At 53.9% G+C, this 23,589-nt stretch overlaps 1 protein-coding gene across 3 annotated transcripts in view; it reads left to right on the top strand.

The window, feature by feature from the left end:
* The window catches only part of GLI2 (GLI family zinc finger 2), a 259,017-nt gene that overhangs the window by 44,482 nt on the left and 190,946 nt on the right, over window positions 1-23,589 (top strand). For 2 of the 3 annotated variants that reach the window (XM_045366942.2, XM_065525370.2), the window contains exon 2: window positions 17,505-17,682. The exons of the other annotated variant lie outside the window; for it this stretch is intronic. In XM_045366942.2, coding sequence (XP_045222877.2) covers window positions 17,535-17,682 — 148 coding nt within the window. In that variant the 5' untranslated portion in view covers window positions 17,505-17,534. The remainder of the gene's footprint in view (window positions 1-17,504; window positions 17,683-23,589) is intronic. 3 annotated transcript variants of the gene reach the window in all.

The raw sequence follows: 23,589 nt of genomic DNA, 5'->3' as shown, positions 1-23,589 counted from the left end.
TGCGTGTGTGAGTGCGTGTTTGAGTGTGTGTATGTGTCACGGGTGTGTTTGTGTTTAGGCAAATGGAGAAAGAAAACAACACCCGCATTCTTTTGCAGCCCTGTAGACATCACTGCATGGTGGAGGAATGTGGAATCAGTGCAGCGGGTTGTTTTCTTTCTTTCTTTTTTTTTTATCATGGCACATAAATACCTTTGGGTTTCTCGGTTCTCAGAAAGGCATCTATTACTCAGGTCTTACTTAGCAGTTATCCCTGAAGAGGGAAGCCTGGAGTGAGCACGTGGGCGGGCGTGCCACACACACTTATTACGCCCCCTTCAGCTGGAAGGCAGACTCTTCTTGAATTCAGATGAGCAGATGTCTTGTGACCAAGAAGGTCCACTTGCCGAGCTCCAGCTGGGGGCTGGGAGCTCGCCCTGTCCTGGGAGCCGGCATCTTCCCCTCTTTCTTGCTGAGAAGCAGAGACCACCATTCCCACTGAAATGTAGGGACCCTTGCCCAACGTGAAAGGAGGAAGGAAGGGAGGAAGACAGGGAGGGAGGAGGAAGGAAGGAGAGAGAGCAGCTCAGCACAGCTCCAGGCTGAACCTGTGGGAGTTTTTCCAGCAGTGTGGGGGTGTCATTTGCTCCCGTTCCCAGCAGGCAGAGTGGTGTGGGATGAGGGACATGGCTGGTGGGGAGGCCTCTGGCCCCATGGCGGGTGTCCTGTGCAATAGATGGTATCTCTACCCACTACGCTACAGAGATACCAGCTGCAGCCTGGAGACGTTAAGCCTGCCACCCAGGTTCCCAGCTGGTAAGTGGCAGAGCCAGTCCTGGGTCGTTTGCAGCCTGGAACTCTGGAGCTTGCAGGTCTGATGCATGTTTATTGGAGACGTGGTTCTCTCCTCTCCCAGCCATGTCCTGTGAAGGCTCTCTGGGAGGCTTTCTGTCGTGTTTCTGAGCTGTGTTACAGCTTCTGGAGGCCAGTGAGGTGACCCCACCCCACCTCTGTCCATGAATGTCAGGGTCATAGTCTTGGCGGCCCCAGCTGCTCTGGGGCTGCGACCTGGCTCACCTCTCTGCCCCGAGCATCCGAGCCCTGAGGCTTCATTGTGTCAGCTCCCATATCTCTTCCACTCTGCATGGGCCCTGGGCGTAAACCGTTCTTTGCCCTTGTTCCATAGTCTGTAAAAGGAGACACGAGCTGTCCCTGCTTCTGGGCCTGGTGCGAAGCTGAGATGAGAGAGTAGGAGCCATGCCCCTGACCTGCAGTTGCCGCCCGGCCTGACCTGGTTCTGCTGCACCCTCAGTGCCCAGCACTGAGGGCCAGTACTGTGAGCGGGGAGGGATGAGGAGAAATGGCCTCTGATAGGGTGGTGGTCATCACTCCCAGGAGGAATGAGGCTGGGGCTTACGGGCCAAAACCAGGTGGGCAGAGGCAGATTCTCCTCCCTCGCCCTGCCAGGGTCAGAGCAGCAGCCCCCTCCTCCCATTCTGAGGCCCGGGATGCTCCCCCGGGACTGGCGGAGCACACAGTCAACTTCTGAAATTTTTCCTACACTCTTTCCATCAGGAGTCAGGCTAGATTTATAGTTTCTCCTAATATTTTCTCTATATTTATTAATAAGTAGCATTTTAATGGAAAAAGCAGAATAACCTTTTTACATTAAAGAACATTACTGGCCAGGTGCAGTGGCTCATGCCTGTAATCCCAGCACTTTGGGAGGCTGAGGCGGATGGATCACCTGAGGTCAGGAGTTCGAGACCAGCCTGGGCAACATAGGAAAACCCTGTCTCTACTAAAAATACAAAAATTAGCCAAGTGTGGTGGCGCACACCTGTAGTCCTGGCTACTCGAGAGGCTGAGGCAGGAGAATGGCTAGAACCTGGGAGGCAGAGGTTATAGTGAGCTGAGATTGCACCACTGCACTCCAGCCTGGTGACAGAGTGAGACTCCATCTCAAAAAAAAAAAAAAAAAAAAAGAAGAAGAAGAAGAACATTACCAAAATTTCTGGCATAACTCAAAATCCCATTATTCAAACACAATTTTTTTTTTTCTTATATACTGTCTCCCTTGTACATATAGTTCATTTTCCTAGTTGGAGTTATAGTGTGTGTGCAATTTTGTTTTATTTTCACTTACGTGTGATCTTAAACATTTCTGTATTTCTCGAAGTCTTTTTTTGTAGAGACGGGGTTTCACCGTGTTAGCTAGGATGGTCTCGATCTCCTGACCTCATGATCCACCCGTCTCGGCCTCCCAAAGTGCTGGGATTACAGGCTTGAGCCACCGCGCCTGGCTTCTCGAAGTCTTTATAATAACCTAAAATAGGCACAGTACTGTCCCGTTGTCTTGCTATGATAGCAGTATATTAAGAACTATTTCCCTCCCGTTAAGCATGTGGGGTGTTGTCAGGGTTTCATGAGTGTACTTAACCCTTCAGTGAACATCCTACATGTTTCTTCTTACCTGTGACAGTGTCACTGAGGCAGGCCAGGGACTTAGCGGGTGTTTTATGGCAGGTGGTAGACATCCTCCAGGGATAGCTGGAGTTCTACTCTTCAGTATGTTTTAAAACCAGAAACCCCTGAGCAGGCCTCCTTTGGTTTAACTGCCTTCTGTGTGTGGGGTGCAGTACTAGATTTTTTTTTTTTTTTTTTGCCATGAACTCATACATAGCAATCCTGGAACATCAAATCATTAGCTCCATTTTCCATGACAAGATACCAAGGTGTGGTGAAGCTGAGTCAGTTGCCCACGGTTCGCAACAAGAGGCTGACCCAGGCTTTAGATGCAGTGCGCGCCACTGCCTCTTTACAGCTGAAGGTGGTGAGACCTCCATCCCCGGGAGGATATTCGCTCAGAGCCTGGATGACAGTGCCTAGAATACGCTGGGTGAGGGTTTCTCGACTTTGGCATCATGGACATTCTGGCTGCATAATTCTCTGTTGTGGGGACTGTCCTGGTCACTACAGGATATCTACCAGGATCCCTGGTCTCAACCCACTGGCCACCACTAGCACAATTTGGAGACAGTCAAAAATGTCTCCAGATATTGCCAAATGTCCCCTGGTGGCAAAGTCACTCCCAGTTGAGAACTGCTGCTGCAGAGGATTCCTGAGTAGGTCAGGGGGTTGACTGCAGGTTCTCTTACAATCCCTGGGACCTCCATGAGGCTCCCCTACTTGGCGGGCTCCCTTGGCAGACTGTCCCCATCAGTGGGCCATTGATCGGAAAGACTTGTTGGGGAGGCCGTCGAAAGAAGAGGGGGAAACAGCAAGCAGCACACTGCAAAGAGTCATGGGATGCAGGCTCAGGAGAAAGCCTGGAGCACCTCTTTCATGCGCAGACGCAAATTTGGGGAACACAGCTTCACAATCATCAGCTCTGGGGCAGGGGACCTGGCTCCCAGTAATGACCTTGCCTAGCAGCCTGGTGACCAAGAGACACCTAAACCTGTCACTTCCTCTGCAACTTCTTGCCATCTTGGAGGACTCTCTGGTGCAAGGAAATCTCATGTGGCACCCTGGCCTCCCACATGGGCTGGGGACATCCTTGAGTATCTTTCCAGGGATAGTCCTGGCCAAGGAACCCAGAACCAAGCCCACCTGTGGCACCTGGTCTCACAAAGCCAGGCCACAGTGGGGGCTGGCAGGGAGACCGTGATTGGATTTGCAGGCTCTGTGTAGACTGGGCTTTAAAGAGCTTTCTCATTTCCTCTCCGGAAGTCTGCAAAAGGCCACGGGAACAAAAGAGGCTTGATTGATTGTGTCTTGGAGAGAGTCATCAAAAGGAGAGGGGGAAGAGCAGGCAGCACACGGCAAAGACACTTAATTCTGCACACAGTGTCATGCCAAGAAACCGCGAAGTGCAGGAACAAGCAGCAGACATGCTCCTTTTATCAGTAGGGTATGTCCTTAGCAGTAACAGCCAGGGACAGCTGGCAGCACAGAGTTTTTGGCACCTTGCTTTCTTCCTCCTGCTCCCTCCATCCCTCTCCATACTATCCACCTTGATTTAGAGAAAGGAACTCTTTATATGAAAACCACTTAAAATCGAATCTTATTCCAGGGCAGTTTGCATTTCGATAGGCTGTTCTTGAAAACTAGCAAGCTTCAAAGAAGTGACTCTCCAATGGTAGAATTTCAGGTAGGGAGTCGGGGTGATTTTTGTTTAGTTTAGCCAATGAGATCTGACTGGCACCTTCCGAGATACCAGCCACGAGCTAGGCTGCAGCTTCCTGGGAGGCTCTCTGGGGTCAGTTAAACATCCGTTACCAGCTGTCTACTGGGTGGCAGCCATGGGTGGACATGATGTGTGGGGTCAATCCAGGAGACAGCTGACTTTAGAACACTGGGTTCACGCTGATGGCCCTCACGCATGGCGTGCTTACTGGATGCCAACTGTGTGCCAGGGGCCTGGGAATGAAAGTCACGTATCTGAGCCATCCAGCGAAACAGGCAGTGAAGCACACTGTGGAAGCTTCACCCGGTGCTGTGCCGTGGGTCTCCCAGGCCAATACGGGGCCATGTGGGAGCACCAGGCCCTTGCCTGGGGCAGGAGGGCTGGGACACATGTGCTGGGGGGAGGAGATCCCAGCCTTAGCTCTTAGGAGTTCATTAGACAGGTGCTTTTTGAAGGGGAAGGGCATGAATGCAAAGGCCTGACAGGCAGTGTCTGGGGGTTGCAGGCTTCTAGAAATAACACAAAGGGTGAGTCCTGAGTTGGTGGCAAGTGAGGCAGAGGAGGCAGGGAGGGCACAGGCCTTGGGGGTTTTGGGGGCCCAGATGAGGAGTTTAGATGTCATTCTGCAGACAGTGGGGAGTCCTGAGGGGTGAGCACACCCTTCCAGTCTGCTGGACACTTGACTTCCAGGACTCAGAACCACAGAGTCCCACACTTGCCCTGCCTCCTGCTCGCTGCCCAGACGCAGACTGCATCTGCTGTGGTCCTCTCTGCTTTAGCAGGCCTTTCTGGACCAGAAGTGTTCTTCCTTTGAAAATGCTCATTCATCCCTGCCTCCAGGAATCCTACCTTGACTCCTTCAGGTCAGCAAGGTTGGCAGCCCCCCGGGAGCTTATCTCTGCTGGGAGAGTTCTTCTGGGTTGGCATGGCCTGTTTCCTCTGATGCCGGTCTCCCCACCCCACACCTGGACTGGAAGCTACTGGAAGCTCTGGGGTGGCAGTATTGTGTTTCTGTGTTTCCCTCACCTCTGTGGTGGTCAAGGTCGGGGACTCAAGATTGGCACACAGTAGGCCCTCAGAAAACCTGTGCCACCCGAGTGAAGAACGTCAAGCTTGTCTCAAGTCATGGAGCTGGTCGAACCCTCCTGACCTCCTTGAGCCAGCGCATGTCCAGGCTGCAGCAGACCACGTTGTTGGATCCACGGGCCCAGACACCTGGCTTGGGCTGCAATGTGGTGGCTGCCAGGAGGGAGGGTGGCTGAGGGCATGTGGCCTCCTGGGCATGCAGAGGAAGACCAGGGCCTGGGAGAGGCTGGACCAGGTGGGAGCGAGTCTCACCTGGGGCCGGCTTAGCACGTGAGCTACCTCCTACCTCATCATGAAGATCCCAGCTGAAGGCAGGGCACTCCTGTTGGCTTCATTGCAAGGAAAAAGTGGTGTTCTGCTGGCCAGGGTGGTGCTGGCTGTTGGTTGCTGGCAGACTTGTAGGAAAGCCAGTGGCTGAGGCTGGCAGAGGCACAGACAGAAGGGCTGGGTGCAGGCATCACCTGGGAGGTGTGGGGAGGGCTGCAGCTGGGCAAGTCGGAGCAGGAGACCAAACCAGGAGATGCCAGGGCCACACACCGGCCCAGTTCTCCCTGGAGCCTTGAGAAGCAGAGCTGCCACCCTGGATGTGCAGTCAGCGCTCCCACCCCTGCCCTGCCCCTGCCTCAAGCCCAACACCACCCATGGAGAGGGTGACCTCAGGCCTTGGAGATTGTTGGCTCGTGGCTGCAGGTGGCTTGGATCCATGCACTTGGATCCTGGTGTGCACCCCTCACATGGCAGAATTCCAATCATGGCATGACACTGTACTCCCCGGGAATCCAGCCTGCCTATCTCACACCCAGAGTTGTGCTGCCAGTCTAGGCTGGGATAGTGGTGTGGTTAACTGCAACCAGCTGCTGTGGTTATAAGCCAGGTAAGGGGCCCAGTGACAGCTCGGCTGCATCATTGGCAAGGGACTGCTTGGGGACTGAGCTGCCCGGGGGCTGGATGAGATGACTCTTGGAGGCCTTTCTGGGTGCCAGACTCTGGCATAAGAGGGAGAAGACAGAGGGGTTAGAAACACATGGTTTGGGCTTGGGGTGGCTCCTGGCAAGGCAGCCTCACAATCCCAAGATCCATAAGAAGGCAAACTTAGAGGAATCAAAATGCAGCTCTCCCCACCCCCTGGATGGGTCTCAGCGAGTGTCAGAGCCCATCCCCAGGTTCTGAGGAGCAGTGTGATGGGCCAATGGGAGGCTCCTCTCCCTGTAGCTTGCCCAGAGTGCTGCCAACCAGGCAGGGTCCCAGGTCAGCCCAGCTCCTTTCTCAAGACTTTGTGACTTGGTGTCACTTGGATCACATTGTTTGGAAGAGGTGAGATTTGTCCTTGATCTGCAGACATCTCCCCCACTGCCATCATCCCTGCTGTTTGGGTCCTAATTGGAAGGGCCTGGAAAGGCCACCTGCACCATTCCCCTGACCCCAAAATACCACCCCAACCCCAACCCCCACCCAGCCTGCAGTTCCACTGAGAAAATAGCCCTTTTGAGTGTGTCCGTGTTCAAAAAGTGCTTTTAAGAGATAAACACTTTTTTATTCATCTTGAAAATGGTTGTGCTTAGAGCACAGCAGGTACCCAGTTAATATGTATAGGCTTCAGTGCTAAGGACTATGCATGGCAAATCTTTTGCTCTCAAGGGGTTTACAATGTAAGGGAAGGAAGGCATTCTTATGCAGTGCTGGCAAACACTGCCCATGGCAGACAGTACAAGTTGATTAGTGTGCCTCCTGCAGCAGACATTAGGAGTCGATTACTGCACTTTTCCTGACCTAAGAGATAGCCTGATGCCTTCTCCAACCCAGCCCTCCCTTAAGGGTGCTTGTGAGTCTCAGGGTCTAAAAGCTGCTCACCACCTGGACTTTGTGAGGCATTGAAGCCTGAGAGGATGCTCAGAGAAGAAAAGGATTCTTGAAGAGTTGAGTGCCTGAGAGCATTTATGTGTTCAGTTGGTCTCTGAGTCAGTCAACAAACATTGATGGCGTCTGTGCCTAGGGTGACCATAAAGGGAGACGAACATGTAAACATGTGGTTAAAACACAATGAGACAGGAGCCTTGACCTCGGCGGGCACACAGGCAAGACAGACCCCTGCCTGGCCTGGCAGGGGGTGGTCCCAGGGAGGCTTCTCTGAGGGGGTGTCATAGTGGGTATTGGGGAACTAGGCTTCCAGCCAGAGGAACCGCGTGATCAGAGTCACAGACAGCACCACTGAGGTGGAATGGGGGTGGGGCAGGGAACCTGGGGGTGCAGATCCTAAGGCAGGGCCTTGGGACCATGACAGCGACTTGGACCTTATCCTTTGGGCACTCACTGTCTTTGTGGTCCTTTGTCCCCTTTCAGAGTCTGCTGCAGGGATTTTCCACCCTCAGTGGTCCTTGGTCCTTGCCCCCACCACACCCAACTCCCTGCCTCCTCAGCCTCGGATTAAGGGGACCTTGGCATGGGTCTGGGTGCCTGTGGCTCCCATGTGCTAGGCTGCTGGGGTCTGTTTCTGATGTCTGCTGCCTCCCTGGGCCCCTGAGAGGCCTTCGCCCAGCCGGCAGCCTGCCCGGGGCAGTCTGTTTTCCCTCCTCAGGGCAGAGGTCAGCCTTGCTTTTCCTCCACACTCAGGAATCGTGCTTCAGGAATACACAAAGCAGCTGTTAAAATATCTGGGTCTGGCGGGCCCGCCGCACAGTGGGCCCCTTGTTCCCCTTGCAGACAGCGGCCTCAGAGCACGTCCCAACCCTCTGCTGGGTCGGGGGTGCTGGGGGAGTGGTGTCAGGGAGAGACCCTGGCCCTCTAGGCTTCAGGGCTCTCCAGGGAGGAAGGTGATGGACAATGGGAATTTAGCACCGAGTGGAACAGGCACGTTAGAAACAGATGCCAACCTGAGATTTTTGATGTCACACTGTAGAGGCGCTGGCACCGGCGTGGGTGGAGGAGGGGGGCTGGATGTAACTGTCGTGTCCATTCTTGGACAGAGCCTTCTGTTGGTGGGGCAGCTTCCAGGCACTGCTCAGGGGCAGGCCTTCTCCAGCTGCAGGGACGATAAGGCCAGGCCTGTGAGTGCCAGGCCCCATGAGAGACATGCTGTTCATCCCCATTTAACAGATAAGGAAACCGAGGCTTAGGGAGAAGTGGATTCTTGTCAACAGTCCCTGATAGAGCTGGGAGGCGAACATGGCCGCTCCTTCTCCGGAGTCTGCACTCACTGGCCTCCTGCTGAGTGTGCCAGCCACTGACATGTGCAGAGCATAGTGTCAAAGTTCAGTCACAGCACAAAGAGGTTGGTGAGCTCTGTCTAGGACTCTGGGAAGAGGGTGTGAGAGCAAGCTCTCTGGGTTTTAAAGCATGGCATCCTCGGTAGAGCAGAGGGAAGAATGTTCCTGGCAGGAAGGCATGGGGATTGGAGAGGGCCTTCTGGCTTTCAGGGAGTAAACCCAAGTGGAAACAAACGGAAGTCACGAGGCCGTCTCAAGTGTCAGCCTCAAAGTAGGTCTTACCCACAGCCTCCCAGAGGGAAAAAGCCCCCTTGATACTCATCAACTCTTATCGGAGACTGGCTGCCCCTGGAGGGGCCTGCATTTCCCATTGGGGCCCTCCCTGGCCCCTGTTCCAGCCCAGCAAGTCAGTGAATTGGGGTTAATTATCTGTTTTCCTGGACACCAGCAGGCCCAGGAGCTGGGCAAATTAGGGGAGCTTTTGTACTTGGAAAAACAAATTCAAGGAGCGATAAAGAAGCAGGTGCACCTGCTAGGATGGGGATTTTGCATGGTGCCCGCCCCTGGCCACACCGGGAGGGTGAGGGCTTTGGCCACCCCCTCAACTTGTAGGCCCCTGGGCTGCATCGCCTGGAAGAGGTGGGGGCAGCAGGCACCGGCTGGCCAGGCTGTGCTGCAGAAGCATGTCAGACACCTAGGGGCTGGAGGCCTTCCTAAACCTCAGTCTCCTTCTAGCCTGCCCTTCCCAGATACCCTGACGGCCCCCATGGTTCCCCTTCAATCTGGCTTATCACCTGTTTCTTTTCTTTCTTTCTTTCTTTTTTTGAGATGGAGTCTCGCTCTGTCGCCTGGTTGGAGTGTAGTGACAGGATCTCTGCTCACTGCAACCTCCGCCTCCCGGGTTCATGTGATTCTCCTGCCTCAGCCTGCTGAGTAGCTGGGATTACAGGCGCCTGCCACCACAGCTGGCTGATTTTTGTATTTTCAGTAGAGACGGGGTTTCACCATGTTTCACCAGGCTGGTCTCAAGCTTCTGACCTCGGGTGATCCGCCCTCGTCGGCCTCCCAAAGTGCTGGGATTACAGGTGTGAGCCACCGCACCCGGCCTCACCTACTTCTGTCTCCCTGTGGGAACACTTTTTTCTTGCCTTAGAGTGTGCCAAGGGCATCTCCCTCCCTTTGCTCATGCAGTTCCCGGACCCTGGAGTGCTCTTCCCTTTGTGCTGTCTGGGCCAAGTTCAGGACCCTTTCATTCTCTGACTGGAAGCCACAGGGCAGACTGGAAGGTCACCAGGAGGCCTCCTCTGACCTCCTCAGGCAGCCCGCCCTTGTTGAACTCCCACAGGTAGAAACTCACTGCTGCTTCTTTGACATTTAGCATATACTGCCGTGGACTTTGAAGCACTCTCTACACAAGTGCCTGCCTCAACAACGCTTTACATGTGTGTCTAGAGCTGTGCTTTTATACATTTTGACACCCCTATAATAAGTCTGGAGCCTGGCAGGCATCTATGCATACAAAGAAGTTGGCCATGATGGAGAAAGTAGAAAACTAGAATCCAGCAGACATGCCCTGGACCGCCAGCACTGCCGTATCTTAGCCGTGTGACTCTGGGGAGCTTACTTATCCTCTCCGGGCCTCTGATTTTAAGTGAAAGCAAGGTTCGAGATACTGGCCCAGTGGGAGTAGCTGCTGTGAAAGGTGAAATTACTTGAGGAGAGGAGCTAGCCGGCTCGGGACACCTACGTGTGCTTGAAGGTTTTGTTGTCTTTCTCTGAGCATGGGGCTCCCAGTGTAGGGTCATCCTAGGCAGAGGAGGGGGTCTCAGGAAGGACAGAGCAGTTCAAGAGGATCCTTCTTCCTCTGAGTCAGCGTGGGAGCCATGGATCCCAGGGGATTTTGGAAGAGTGGTTTATTTTCTTCCAGATGTGTCTCCCTTCATTGTCCTCACAGCCTACTGGGTACCAGGTGGAGTGGTGGGCCGTGCACCAAATCCGTAGAGAAACAGGAGTCTGTTGGGAGCAGTGGCTGTGCACTGGTGCCTCACGAACATCGCCACTTTCGAGTTTCTGGATAACCTTGCTGGGGGTGCGTCCCCCTCACTGTCTGGGGGAAGCCAAGGTCAAGGTTTTAGAGCCTGAGGGGCATGGGGCTGGCCCGGACCCCATGGCCCTGTGTCCCCACATCTGACCAGTGCAGGCATCTTTTGCAGGGTCTGGGCTCCCCTCCTGAGTTTGCCGTCTCCCCAAAGGACCCAGAGTGGAGGCTGTGAGCTGTGGGAGTCCCTGGCTGGAGTGGTGGAAGAGGGACCAGCACAGGTAGGAGCTTGCGGTTCTCGTCCCAGTGTGGTATGGCTGGAAGAGGAGGAGCCGGGGACAAGGCATTTGACACAGCTGCCCACCCCTCCACACTCTGGAAGGCCTGGCACACCTTCCTGAGCTCTGCCTGGCCCCAATCCTGGAGCTCCTTGTTGGTGCCGCTCTCTGGGGCTCTGCGGAGTTGTTATCCTGCTGGACCGTAGTGAAACCACGGCAGGCTTCGGTTTCATGTACAGTGATGGAAAGGTGGACAGAGCAGGCAGAAATTGGTGCTGCCTTGGCCTCAGACCCCACAGGCAGGTCCGAGGAGCTGGCGGAGGCCCTGACCATCCCCCCAGCGCCCTGCAGGCAGGTGATCTTTTCTTGGAGAAGAAGAAAATGCGAGAAGCTGCCCATGTAGGGCAGCTGCTATAACAGGTGTTATGGGCCGTGCTGGGAAGGCTGACTGTCTTCCCACTCACCCTGGGAAGGAGGGTACTCTGCATCACTGGGGAGCAAACTGAGGCTCTGAGAGGGGAAGTAACATGGCCACAGACACACAGTGGATGCAGACTATGCTGGTCCAGGCACACACACACCTCTCATTGTGGGAGAATTCAATGCCTCATGTCTTAAAATAGGATTATTTTGCCACTGGCAGTAAAATGCCAGCAGTCCTGGGGAACCCTTATGTTCCCCACTTCCCTATCTCCTTCAGGGTGGAGGAGTGAGTGTCAATTTGTCTGGGTGGGACAGTGGGGACTGACCTGGGGAGTCAGAGCCCCCTTTGCTTCTAGGCTGCCAGCCTTGGCATTGTGGCATTGGGCTGGTGTCCCTGAGGTCATTTTCCCAATGGAGACAGTGATGTGAGGGGAGACGAAAGGACTGGTGCCCAGACCCTGGTGGATATAGGACCAGTCCTCAGGGCCTCGGGCCGTGAGTCGGCTGCTCCCCTTTTAGCTGTCATGAGGTTAGAATGACGATTTCCCTTAATCCGGGCGGCCGTGTGCTCTTCACTCCAGGAGCTTTCACTTTTTACCTCATAGGATCTTAAAAATAAGTCTGCGATCAAGGCAGGGCACGTGTTGATCTCTCGTGTATGTGCACATGTTTGCCTGGGTCTGTGTCCTTGTATATATACATGTGAGTGTTCGTGTACTTCTGCGTGTAACTACATGTATCCTGTATGTGTGCACGTGTGTGGCTGCATATGTGCTGTGAGCGTATGTGTGGTGCATGTGACCATGTGTGACTTTATATATGTATGTGCCCATGCACACATCTGTGACTTTAATGCGGTGTGCACGTGTGTATGTGGCCTGCGTGCATGTGTATGCATGTGTGTGGCTGGGTATGTGGTTTGTCAGTGTATGTGCTGTGTGCTGTGTGAGTATGTGAGCTTGCATGTGTGTGTGTGCATCCGTGTGTGCCGATGTGTGTGTGGGGGTTCTGGGCACGCATGCCGCACAGCTGACATCACAGCAGAGGTGAGAACACCGTGGCTCTGTGGTGTCTGTGATTGCTGAGAGGCAAGGCTTCCTCGCTCTCCTGGAGATTGATTTTGCGTGGGGAACAATGCTCTAATTCCTGTGAGTCACTCGTTAGAGGAGTTCAAAGAAGCCAGGTGGCGGGAGGGTGTCTGGGATTTCACGTTTCAGGGTGATTCGCTCATTCTGCTCTGATTATTAATTTATTCTTCAAGCCAGTCCTTTAACTCACAGTTCTTAACCTTTTCTCTGCCGTGGGCCCCTTGGCAACCAAATGCAGTTTGTGGACTCCTCCAATAATGCTATAAATGCATAGAAGAAAAGACACAAGGACTATGAAAGAAAGCGATGATGCGACGTCTAAAATGTTCAGGGCACCGCATCTGTGATCAAGAATACATGTGCTGCTTTCCTAACACATCAAAGGGCAAGGTCAGCAGTGGGGGTAATGAATGGCCGGCGTTAAGTCGGTGAGCATGGGCGTATCTACGACTTATGCCACTGGTAGCCCGAGGGAGACACCAACTTCAGCTCCAAACTAGCAAAGATAAAAATGTATTTTTTAAATCAGGTTAGATAGTCTGCTTTAACCGGAACGTGTAGATTGTTTGTTTATTTATTTTGAGAGAGTCTTGCTCTGTTGCCCAGTCTGGAGTGCAGCGGCATGGTCTTGGCTCACTGCAAACTCCGCCTCCCAGGTTCGAGTGATTCCCCTGCCTCAGCTTCCTGATTAGCTGGGACGACCGGTGCATGCCACCACGCCCGGCTAATTTTTTGTATTGTAGTAGAGACAGGCTTTCACCATGTTAGTCAAGACCGTCTTCATCTCCTGACCTCGGGATCCGCCTGCCTCGGCCTCCCAAAGTGCTGGGATTACAGGTGTGAGCCACCGCGCCTGGCTGAACTTGTAGATTATTTGGAAGCCAGAAGGGACCTTATAAACACCCCGTTCGGTTTTTCATATACCGATTCTGTGTCAGAAACAGTTGTAGAACTAACAGAAATGCAGCTCTTCTTGCCACCCCCTGCCTAGACTTGGGGAATCGGAATCTCCAGGGGAAGGCCCAGAAATGCTCCCGAAGCTTCTTGCTGTCACCAGTGCCCCTGCTGAGGCCCCAGAGAGCAGGCGACCTGGGTGAACCTCCTAATGGACAGGGAGATCCTCCAGGCCCTGGGTCCCAGGCACCTGCCCCACCCCCTTAGCAGAATTTTGGAGAGTGTGGCTGTGTTTCCTTTGTGGTTGTTTGGACAGCGGCAGAGCTGTGTGTTTCGAAGGTAAAGTGAGGAATTGACTCTTCTCCTCCCTGTGGTAAGTGCTGTGACTCCCAGCCCCTCTTTTTCTGGAGCCCTGTGGAGCCTGTGGGAACCATCCCTGGAGAGACCCTCCCCGCTGTCCCCAGGCAGCCCCTGGGGGCCCAGGTGAGACTGTCCGCTGGGGCTGCAGGGCTTGACGGGGCTGCAGGGCTTGACGGGTCTGCCTCAGATGAGCTTTGGGGAGTGAAAGTGGCTGCCTGGGACCCTGGGTGCCTGGTGTTTACCTAGAAATTGTGCTAATCCGGCTAATTCCTATGATTTACACAGCCTCTTGGCTCTGTGTACTATCTTCTTCTCTGGGAAGGGGTGGGAAGGCAAGGCCACGGATGCAGTGGGCACTGCCTGGAACCCCCCTGCTGCATCTGCTCCCCACAGGCGTTCACGAAACGTCAGGTGCATCTGTGTGCACATCCTTTCCCCGAGCCACAGTCTGGGAGGTGGGCATCTGAATAAACACCCCTCCTCCCTCACTACGTTCACCCAGTTTCTGGAGCGACCACACCCTGAGGCATTTGGGCTGGAGGATCTGACTGTAGGCCTGGCCCTGTGCCTCCCTGGGGAGTGGCCTTGGGCAGCTCACTCCCCATGGGGGCCTCAGCTTCCTCCCCTATAAGAATTGGTGATGACATCCGCTGTGCTGAAGTGAATAGGTGGAATTGCCATGAGGAAGCTGCAGCTGCTGTGTTTTGGGTCTGTTCTTCATGGATGGAGCCTTCTAGTTACCAGCTTGGGCTGGGCCTGGCTATGGCAACGCTGTGCTGAACAGCTCCTGGCCTGAAGGTGATGAATGTAATCCGGGGACGTTGAGTAGGGACGTGATCTGACTGCTTCAGGGCTCCAACCATGGGCTAGGAGGGGAAGGGGGGCTTCCTGGAGGAGGTGACGTCCGAGTGGCACCTTGAAGGAAGAGTAAGAGTCCATCAAACACAGAAAGGTGAACGGTTTCCAGTGAGTGGCACAGCTTGGGCAGAGGCCTGGCTGTGTGCAAGGGCAGAGCCAGTTATCCCTGTTAGGAGGGTCACGCAGCCAGGGAGCTCGTAGGGAGAGGAAGCTGTAGGTAGACATGGGAAGACTTTACCTGAAGACCAAGGGGCTCAGCAGGGGAGGGATGGAGTGATACGTGGTTTCTGGGAAGGTCCCTGGCTGAAGCACAGGGAATAAACTGGAGTGGACCAGAGGTGTGAAAAGTGCCAGGACCCAGAGGGGAAGAGTGTCTGGCACAGAGCAGCCAGTGGGAGAGGCAGTGCTGGTGAGGCGTGCAGGTGCTGGGGGGTGTGGGGGGAAGTGATGGGGCTCACAGTCTTCGTGTGTGGGTGGGGGAGAGGAGGAAGGTGGTTCAAGGATGCAGCTCAGGTGACTGGTGTGGTGGTGCCTATGACCAGGTAAGGGGCAGAGGAACAGCAGGCACGAACCAGTGCATACTGCTGGTGGCCATTCAGATAGCCAGAATCTTAAGGGGTGGATTTTAAAGTAGGCTTAAAAGAGCAGGCAGCAATCCCTGAATTTCTAGGCCACAAGGAGGCCCGTGACTCACCGGCAAGGAGATTTTTCTCTCTCCCATCTTCTTGACTTTCTTGGGCTTTCTGGGCAGGGAGTTTTGAAAGATTGTGGAAACTGGCCAGACTGGTGTGTGCAGATGAGCCAGGAGCGGACAGGAGCTGACAGGAGCTGTGGACATCCTTCATGGGGCTCCTCCATTGTTCTTGTGTACTCATTTTTTTCTACTTAAAAAGATGGGGAGTATTGTGTGGATTTAAAAAATAAAATTCTAGGCCGAGTGTGGTAGTGTGCACCTGTAGTCCCAGCTGAGGCCGGAGGATCGCTTGAGCCCGGGAGTTTGAGGCTGCAGTGAGCTTTGATTGTGCCACTGCACTCCAGCCTGGGCGACGGGAGAGACCCTGCCTCAAAAAAGAAAAATTCTTGGCTGGGCTCGTTGGCTCACGCCTGCAATCCCAGCACTTTGGGAGGCCGAGGCAGGTGGATCACTTGAGGCCAGGAGTTCAAGACCAGCCTGGCCAACATGGTGAAACCCTGTCTCTACTAAAAAATACAAAAATTAGCTGAGTGTGATGGCACACACCTGTAATCCCAGCTACTCGGGCGGCTGAGACACGAGAATCGTTTGAATCTGGGTGACGGAGGTTGCAGTGAGCTGAGATCACACCACTGCACCCCAGCCTGGGTCACAGAGTGAGACTCTGTCTAAAAAAAAATAAAAATAAAAATAAACATAAAGACAGGAAAGTTCTAGGGCCTACTAATGTGGATTTAGCTGAGGGCCCTGGCAGTGGAGCTGACCGCAGGTGTCTGCACAATGTGACCCCCATCCCCACACTCTCTGCAGGACCTTCACACAGCTGCCCGCAACCTTTCTGCCTCACTCCTCCAGGTGTCCAGCCAAAAATGCCAGCTGTCTTCCTCACCACCTTCTTTAAAACATCTGACCGGCCAGGTGCGGTGGCTCATGCCTGTAATCCCAGCACTTTAGGAGGCCGAGGCAGGCAGATCACCTGAGGTCAGGTGCTTGAGACCAGCCTGACCAACATGGGGAAACCCTGTCTCTACAAAAAATATGAAATTAGCTGGGCGTGGTGGCGCCTGCCTGTAATCCCAGCTACTCGGGATTGCAGGAGAATCGCTTGAACCTGGGAGGCAGAGGTTGCGGTGAGCCGAGATCGCGCCATTGCACTCCAGCCTGGGCAACAAGAGCGAAACTCCGTCTCAAAAACAAACAAACAAAAAACAAACATGTGACCTTCAGATTTCTCTTCTGATATGAAGGCTGGATTGCCAGTGTCTGCTCTGACCCACAACCCAGCTGGAGACGGAAGTTGCCTGTTTCCCGAATCCCTCTGGGTGTTCCTCCCTTGCTCACAGCCACTTTCCTTCCCTCCTTATCCAGTCTGTAGCCCGGCCTTTTGGCTCTGCCTTCAAAGCATGTCCATGTTTCACCAGCTCCACCGCCACCTGCTTAACCCAAACTGCCATTGTCTCTCCCTGAGTCAATGCAGTAGCCCCCACTCCCCCGAAAAGCCTGTTCTCTGCACAACAGTGGAGTGATCCCTTTACACAGGGAGTCAGTCCTGCCCCTCCCCTGCTCAAGACCCTCTGACGCCTGCACTTCCCTTCTGGTCACTACTCAAAGAAGCCAGCCTCTTCCCACATGGCCCCTGGCTCCTGGCTTTGTCCTCTGGCTGCAGTGGGGTGGCCCCTCAGGCATCCCATCCCTACCCCAGAGAGGCCCAGCAGTGCTGCCCCACTGTGCCCCTGCAACCCTCTCTGTCCTGCTTTCTTTTCCTGAGCCACCTCCCACTCACTGATATTAAATCTACATTTATTTTCCCCTTGTTTGCCCCCAAGGATAATGTAAACTCCACATATTGTATCTTCAGCACCAGGCGTGATGCCTGATGCATACTAGGGGCTTAAAAATATGTTGACTGAGTGCATGTGAGTCAATAAAGGATGAACATTTATTGAATGAATGGGTGAAGGAATGAGCGAACATGCAGATGAATAAGTGAAAGGTTCTGGTGAGCAGGGAAGCAACCTGAAAATGAGGGCCTTTCTTTGAGGACCTCCAGGTCATTGTCACCATATTTATTTTTATTTTCCCCATGATTTGCAGACAGAGGTCATTATTTCTGACTTTACTCCCCCATCAGAGGTTACCTGCCATTCATATCAGTAGGAACTTGTTACTTAGATTTTTAGAATCTGGGTAGAAGATGATGAGAATGGCCTGCAGTTGTCCGTGAGGTCGTTCAGAAGACCAGGCGAATCCCAGGACTAATAATTCTCAAAATTAATTAAACCCTCCTTCCTAATTATAAGAGAATTAGAATGAAGTTGGTTGCTTTAGAAGCGAGTGGCGGTGTGAATCTGGGTCGGCGTTTCCCGGCTGGGTTTGGGCGCAGTGTTGGTGAGTGTCTTTGTCTTCTCTTTTAGAGTTGCCACCTAGGACGATGAGCGGCTGAGATGGAGACGTCTGCCTCAGCCACTGCCTCCGAGAAGCAAGAAGCCAAAAGTGGGATCCTGGAGGCCGCTGGCTTCCCCGACCCAGGCAAAAAGGCCTCTCCTTTGGTGGTGGCCGCAGCAGCAGCAGCAGCGGTAGCTGCCCAAGGAGGTACTTTCTGTTTTGCACACTTGGAGGGCAGCAGGGGTGTTTTTCATTAGCCCATTAGGATTTAATTAGAGTGGTGGCCTATGTCATCAGGGAGGCACGCTGGGTTTATGGAAGGCGAAGAGGAGGGCGCCTCTGCTCCCGGGAATCCAAGGCACCATGAAGGTTGCCTGTGAGTTTGCGAGGAGGTCTGGCCACCCCAAGTCCTGGGGCGGAGCTGCCTCAGACAGCGGCGGGTGGGGCCTGAGTACTGGGAGGGGAGAGAGGGAGGAGGGGCGTGGTCGCTGCCAGGCAGCCCTGGGGTGCGTGCAGCTGGCACATTTGAGATGTGCCCAGAGAACTTCTTGCTTCTTGCCTGCCAAGGACTGTTTTGGAAAGTAATTGTCTCCTGATGCCTTCTGGCTCAAATTAGAGGGTCAGGTACGGAATTTACTATCTTAGGTGAATTTTTGGCCAACTTAATTATAACAAAAGAGACTACACGAGCCACAGCCTCTCATTTTTATTGCCCCAAAGAGAAAGACTCTCGGGTTTCCACTGGGCCGTCCGTGCCAGCATCCCGTTGGGAAAGTTTGGCGGGAAGACGAGACCTCCCCTGTGTCTGCACAGTCCATCTGGAGGCCACAGAACTATTTCTGTCTCGGAGGAATGGAGAGACTTCGATTTCTGTTCCTCCCTTTTTGTTCCAGGGCATTTAGTCAGGCCCTGTTGCTCTCACGGCTCACGCACAGCTCAGAGAGCAGCCGGGGAAGAGAATGCGCCTTTTCTTCCGGCCGGCGCTTGGGTAGCGCCTCTCACACTTTGATGTGTACGCAGTTGTGGGGGGCTTGTTTCGGTGCAGACCCCGATTCAGTAAGTTGGGGCGGGGCTGAGTTTCTGCATTTCTGTTGGGTGCCAAGACGATGCTGGGGCTGCTGGTTCACAGGCCACGCGGAGCCTGTGAACATGGAATGGGAAAAGGGGATCAGGAACACGGAAAGACCCTCCGAGCGGTTTAGGAGTTGGTGTTTCTAAGAGTGGACCTAAGGGTCTGCGAGGGGTTGTTACTATATTTGCTTTTATTTGTCCTGTGATTCTAAGTGGGCGGTCATTACTGGGATGTGTGGCCCATGTCAGGAAAGGGAGATCTGAGGTCAACCTTCAGGCCCCCTTGGGGAGATGGCCTTCTGAGCTGGACGATCCCTCTCCACCCTGTGCCCCTTGGACAGGGACTCTCTAGGCCCTCCCTCTGTGTGGAGGGGCCGGCTGGGAGTGGAGGAAGAGCTCTTAGGTGGAGTGGGAGGAGCCAAGCGCACAGGGCGGGAAGAGCGGGTGGAGGGGCCCTGGTCCTGGGGCCACATGGTCTTTTCCTTCCCCTGGGTCAGGGCCATCCCTGGCCTGTGGGGACGCCCCAAGCTGCCCCTCTGTCCATGCTCTGAGGCCTTGTGAGCTCCAGGAAGCCTGGCCTCCGTGTATGTCTGGCCTGCCGCAGGGTTTTCAGTGGGAACTATCCCCCCATCCCTCCGCCCTGCACCCTGCCTCTTCAAGCCATGAGTGGATCATGAACCACCGTGGTGCAATTTCCTGATGTGTCACACAGCAGTGGAGGACAGACTTAGGCAGTAATTAGACAGTAATTAGAATGTAATTGCGGGGGAGCCCCTCTAGTGTCAGGCTGAGTTGTCATTATTGGTGCAATAGCAACAGATGCTTGAGGGATTCTTGATCTGTGGTGGGAGTAGGGGCCAGGCAGGCGGCCCAAAGCTTGGAGTACAGCACCTCCGCAAAGGCCTTCACCTCCCAACGCCACCCCACTGCACCCCACCCCCGATGCCTTTCCTGCCCACCCCGCAGTCTCTTGTTGTTTGACTGCAGGGTGACTTGGCTGGTGAGGTTCCAGCAGAGGGTGGACCCAGCCTTCGTGACCATAGTTGCCACAGGGCAGGTGGCCTGTCGGCAGTCTCGGGCCAGATGTCTGCTGCTGGAGAGTCGTGAGGACCCCAGAGCCTCCTTACCCATCGCTGCTCCCTGCACCGGTCTCTGAGCAGCTTTTTTGGGAAGGGTCCTCCTGGAGTCAGGGGAGAGCAGCTGTTCCTTCGTGGCACAAAGCAGGGACATTGTGGGCTGAGTCTCCTGGTGCTGGTGAAACGCGGCGGCTGCATTCGTGGATGGGATGGGTGGTGCGCTGGCCTGGGTCCCGGTTTTCCTAATCTGTGTCAAGAGTGGATTTGACAGGTGTTGTCCACAGTCTTTATGATCTTGGAACGTCAGATCTTCCTTAAATGTTGCTGGATGGTGGCAGAGGTGCGTGGGCAAGAATCCTCATGTACTTAGCAACCCTGAGTCCCCCGGAAGACTCCAAAGAGCCGCGGATGTGGGCCTCACTGCCTGCAGGAGTACACACCTGTCGGCAGGTGAGGAGAATGTGTGGACAGAGGTGCCTGGCGGCTGCAGGTGGTTGGCGGGGGTGCCCCTCAGGGGCAGGGATGCTCTTGCATTCATCTCTAGGTCTCAGCGTCTGGTGCTGGGCCTGGCATGAGGGGTACCCAAGGGTCTTCTGGGACCAGAATGGTGTAGGAGAAAGGGTGGCTTTGGTGAAGCCCGAGGAAGTCGTCATGGGCCAGAAGCATTTGCTGCAGCCACTGAAGAGTTGGGCACTCAGCCTTCAGGCGCAGGGCTGGGTGTGGACAGTGGGTGAGGAGGGGCTGTGGGGGACTGTGCCAAGCCTGGAAGAGGGACAGTGCTGCAGGGTGCACACTGGGTGGCTGCAGGGGTGCAGGGAGCTGAGAATTCTTGCTGAGGGGCCTCTCTTCTCGAGTTATTTCTGGGAAAGACGAATCATCTTGGTCTGGGCAGCTTGTCTGAGACCTGTTTGCTGGGGGCAGGAGCAGACTGAGTCAATTCCCCTGTTGCTGCTCAGGTGACCACTTAGACACCGGCTCCTCTGAGGCCTGGCTTGTTCCTCCAAATCCCCTGACATTGTCCCCATGGTTCACACCCTGATTTGCTGTCTGGCAGAAAGGGATGATTTATATGAGCTTAGTGTTTCCTGACTTATTACACATCCGAGGAGGGGTGGGGTGGGTGGGTCCTGTCTGAGGATGTCAGGGGCACAGTGGTGAGGAAACAGCCAAATCCTGCAAGCTGTCAGGGGCTGTTTCCTGGCATCTGTAAGGTATCCAAATGTGGGGGCACCCTGCATTCCCCTGTAGCTCATGGCCCCTCATCCAGCCTCCCCCACCCCTCACTGTCACCAGTTCCAAGAGCTTCCATTCCATGGCTAGAATTGTATGGCTTCAGCTGGTTCATACAGTACACATACCTGCAGGCAGAAGGATTTCACTTTTTTGTTTGTTTGCTTGTTTTTTGAGACGGAGTCTCACTCTGTCGCCCAGTCCGGAGTGCAGTGGCATGATCTCAGCTCACGCAACCTCTGCCTCCTGGGTTCAAGCCACTATCCTGCCTTCTGAGTAGCTGGGATTACAGGTGTGCACCACCATGCCCGGCTAATTTTTGTATTTTTAGTAGAAATGGGGTTTCACCACGTTGGCCAGGCTGGTCTTGAATTCCTGACCTCAAGTGATCGGCCTGCCCTGGCCTCCCAAAGTACTGGGATTACAGGCATGAGCCACCGCAGGATTTCACTTCTGAGTTATTTATATCTGTGAAAAATTGAAGACAGCCTACCTGTTCATTGATAGAGGATTGGTTCATCTGTGGAACATCTTGAATGGAACACGATGCAGCCACTGAAAATGTTAATTAAGACTTTTCAATTACAGGGTGGGAACATGCTTGTATTCTAATATTAAGTGGTATAAAAAGATGGTGCGACTGATCTCAAGCGCCGCTAGGAATGAGATAGAAAGTGAAGGTGCACAGTGAGGAGAGAGGACATGAAGGAGGTGGGAGGCCCCAGCAGCAAAGCTCGGAAAACCCAGGCAGGAGCTCCTGGGTGCCAGGCTGGTGCGGTCAGAGCCTCTCCTTCAGTACCTCCCGTACTTTAGATGAGACTGAGGCCCATTTGGGCATGGGGCTTGCCCAAGGCTACCAGCTGCTTCAACCACGAGCTGGGCCTGGGGCTTAGGGCTCCTGCCTCTCACATGGTGGGAGTCTCTTTCAGGTATTTGCTTTTAGATTGTTGTTTAGATTGCTCTTAGACTTGGGCCTTAATTTAGGTCCTACTGCTACCCTGGGGTGAGTGTCCAGCCTTGGTAAGCTCTCCTCGTGTGTTTTCGTGTCTCAGTTCCCTCATCCATCCTAGGCCCTGATGGCACCTGCTCTCTTCCAAACAGCCAGTTTGTTGAGGTCTGGGGCTGTGACCTATTTGCAAAGTCACCTACCTCGACTGGCCTCTGTTGCCTGACTTCCCCTAGGAGTCCATGAGGCTGGGCCTGTTGGGGGCTGGGTGTTTCCACTCAGAGCCACTATTTCCCTGTGCCAGAAAATGCTTGAGAAACATATTTGCAGAGCAGAGCACGGCTGGGCTGGACCGAGCTGGACCAAAGGAAAAAGCAGCCCTGTGGTCAGACCGGGGAAAGGTTAGTTTAATCATCTGGCTGGAGCAGTTCATAAGAGCAGACAGCAGAAGCCTGGGAGGGCGAGTTCTTCCCCAGCCTCTTTTGCTGTTGTGCTAACACTTTGGAGGCCATAAATCTTTTAAAACACATTTTGGCCCAGAGGTTTTCCCCTCCTTTAACTTCTAAAATGGTGTAATTTTAAAAGCAATTTGATTCAGATGTTTCTCATTGCTTTATACTGAAACTGTCCAAATTCTGTTGTATTTTCCTCCTCCGCTGTGAGTTCTCTTTCAGAAATATTTCCGAACCTCTCTGTGTGCCTCACTGAGCACCAAGGACTACTCAGAGCCTCTGGGATAATATGAAAGGCGGAGCTGGGTCTGATCTCATGAGCTTTGCTAGTTTCTGGAATCAAGCAGCCAGACAGACTTTAAACATCCTGGGATGCACCTGCCATGGCCAACACCCACCTCTTCCATGGAGTAGCCACTGTGTGCTGGGCCAGGTGTCCTCCCAGTGTGGGCCTCACCAGCAACGTCAGCATCCCCTGGGAATTGTTAGAAATGCTAATTCTTGAGCCCCACCTTAGACCCACTGCATCTGAGTCTGTGGGGGTAGAGCCCAGCAAGCTGTGTTTACACAAACCCTCTCGGTGATTCGGATACACTCCTAAGTAGGCGAACCACGTGTTCTGACTCCATGAGGTAGGGTGGATCTTTTCATATGTAAGATGGGAGTTAGACACAGAGCTGCAGTGCAGATGAAGCACTAGATGACTCTCAGCACAGTCCTCCAGTGTTCCAGGAGGCCTCCGTGCTACCTACTCATACTGGCAGCCCTCCTGTCTTCTGCATTGGCCCTGCTGGGTTCTTGGAAAGTTTTTCTGAGGCACAGTTTTGTAGGATGGGAGTTAGACACAGAGCTGCAGTGCAGAGATTTCTTTCAGGAGACTTCTGATGTACGTACACAGGCCTGCCAGGGCACTTGTTGGATAGTAGCTGTAACACTGCCTCTCTTCAGGCAGTGCCAAGGAAGTAGTGAGAAGCAGCCTGGAGCCAGGCTGCCTGGGTAAGTCCCAGTTCTGCTGACCTTAGGCAGGTCTGTGCCTCACTTTTCTCATCTATAAGATGAACATGATCTTGGTTGTGAGCATTCCTTGAGTTAGCACATGGGAAGTGCTTAGAAAAGTACTGGGCACAGAGGTGGCTCTGTGTGAGGTCCAAGTAGAGTATTTGCTTTGTGAACTATTGCTATTCTTCCTACCGGTTTTCCTTTTCTAGATCTGCATACCGTGCCTGACTTAGAAAGTTTCCCTTTCACTGGTAACCCTTGCCCCCTGACCCATTGAGGCTAACAGCAGGTGGGAAGCCCAGGTTTCTGGTGATTTCCTACTTGAGAGTGGTGGGTGCCC

The sequence above is a fragment of the Macaca fascicularis genome, chromosome 12, assembly GCF_037993035.2.
Source record: "Macaca fascicularis isolate 582-1 chromosome 12, T2T-MFA8v1.1".
Classification (NCBI taxonomy): domain Eukaryota; kingdom Metazoa; phylum Chordata; class Mammalia; order Primates; family Cercopithecidae; genus Macaca; species Macaca fascicularis.
The sequence above is the reverse complement of the archived record's forward strand: the minus strand, read 5'-3'. Positions and strand labels throughout refer to the sequence as shown.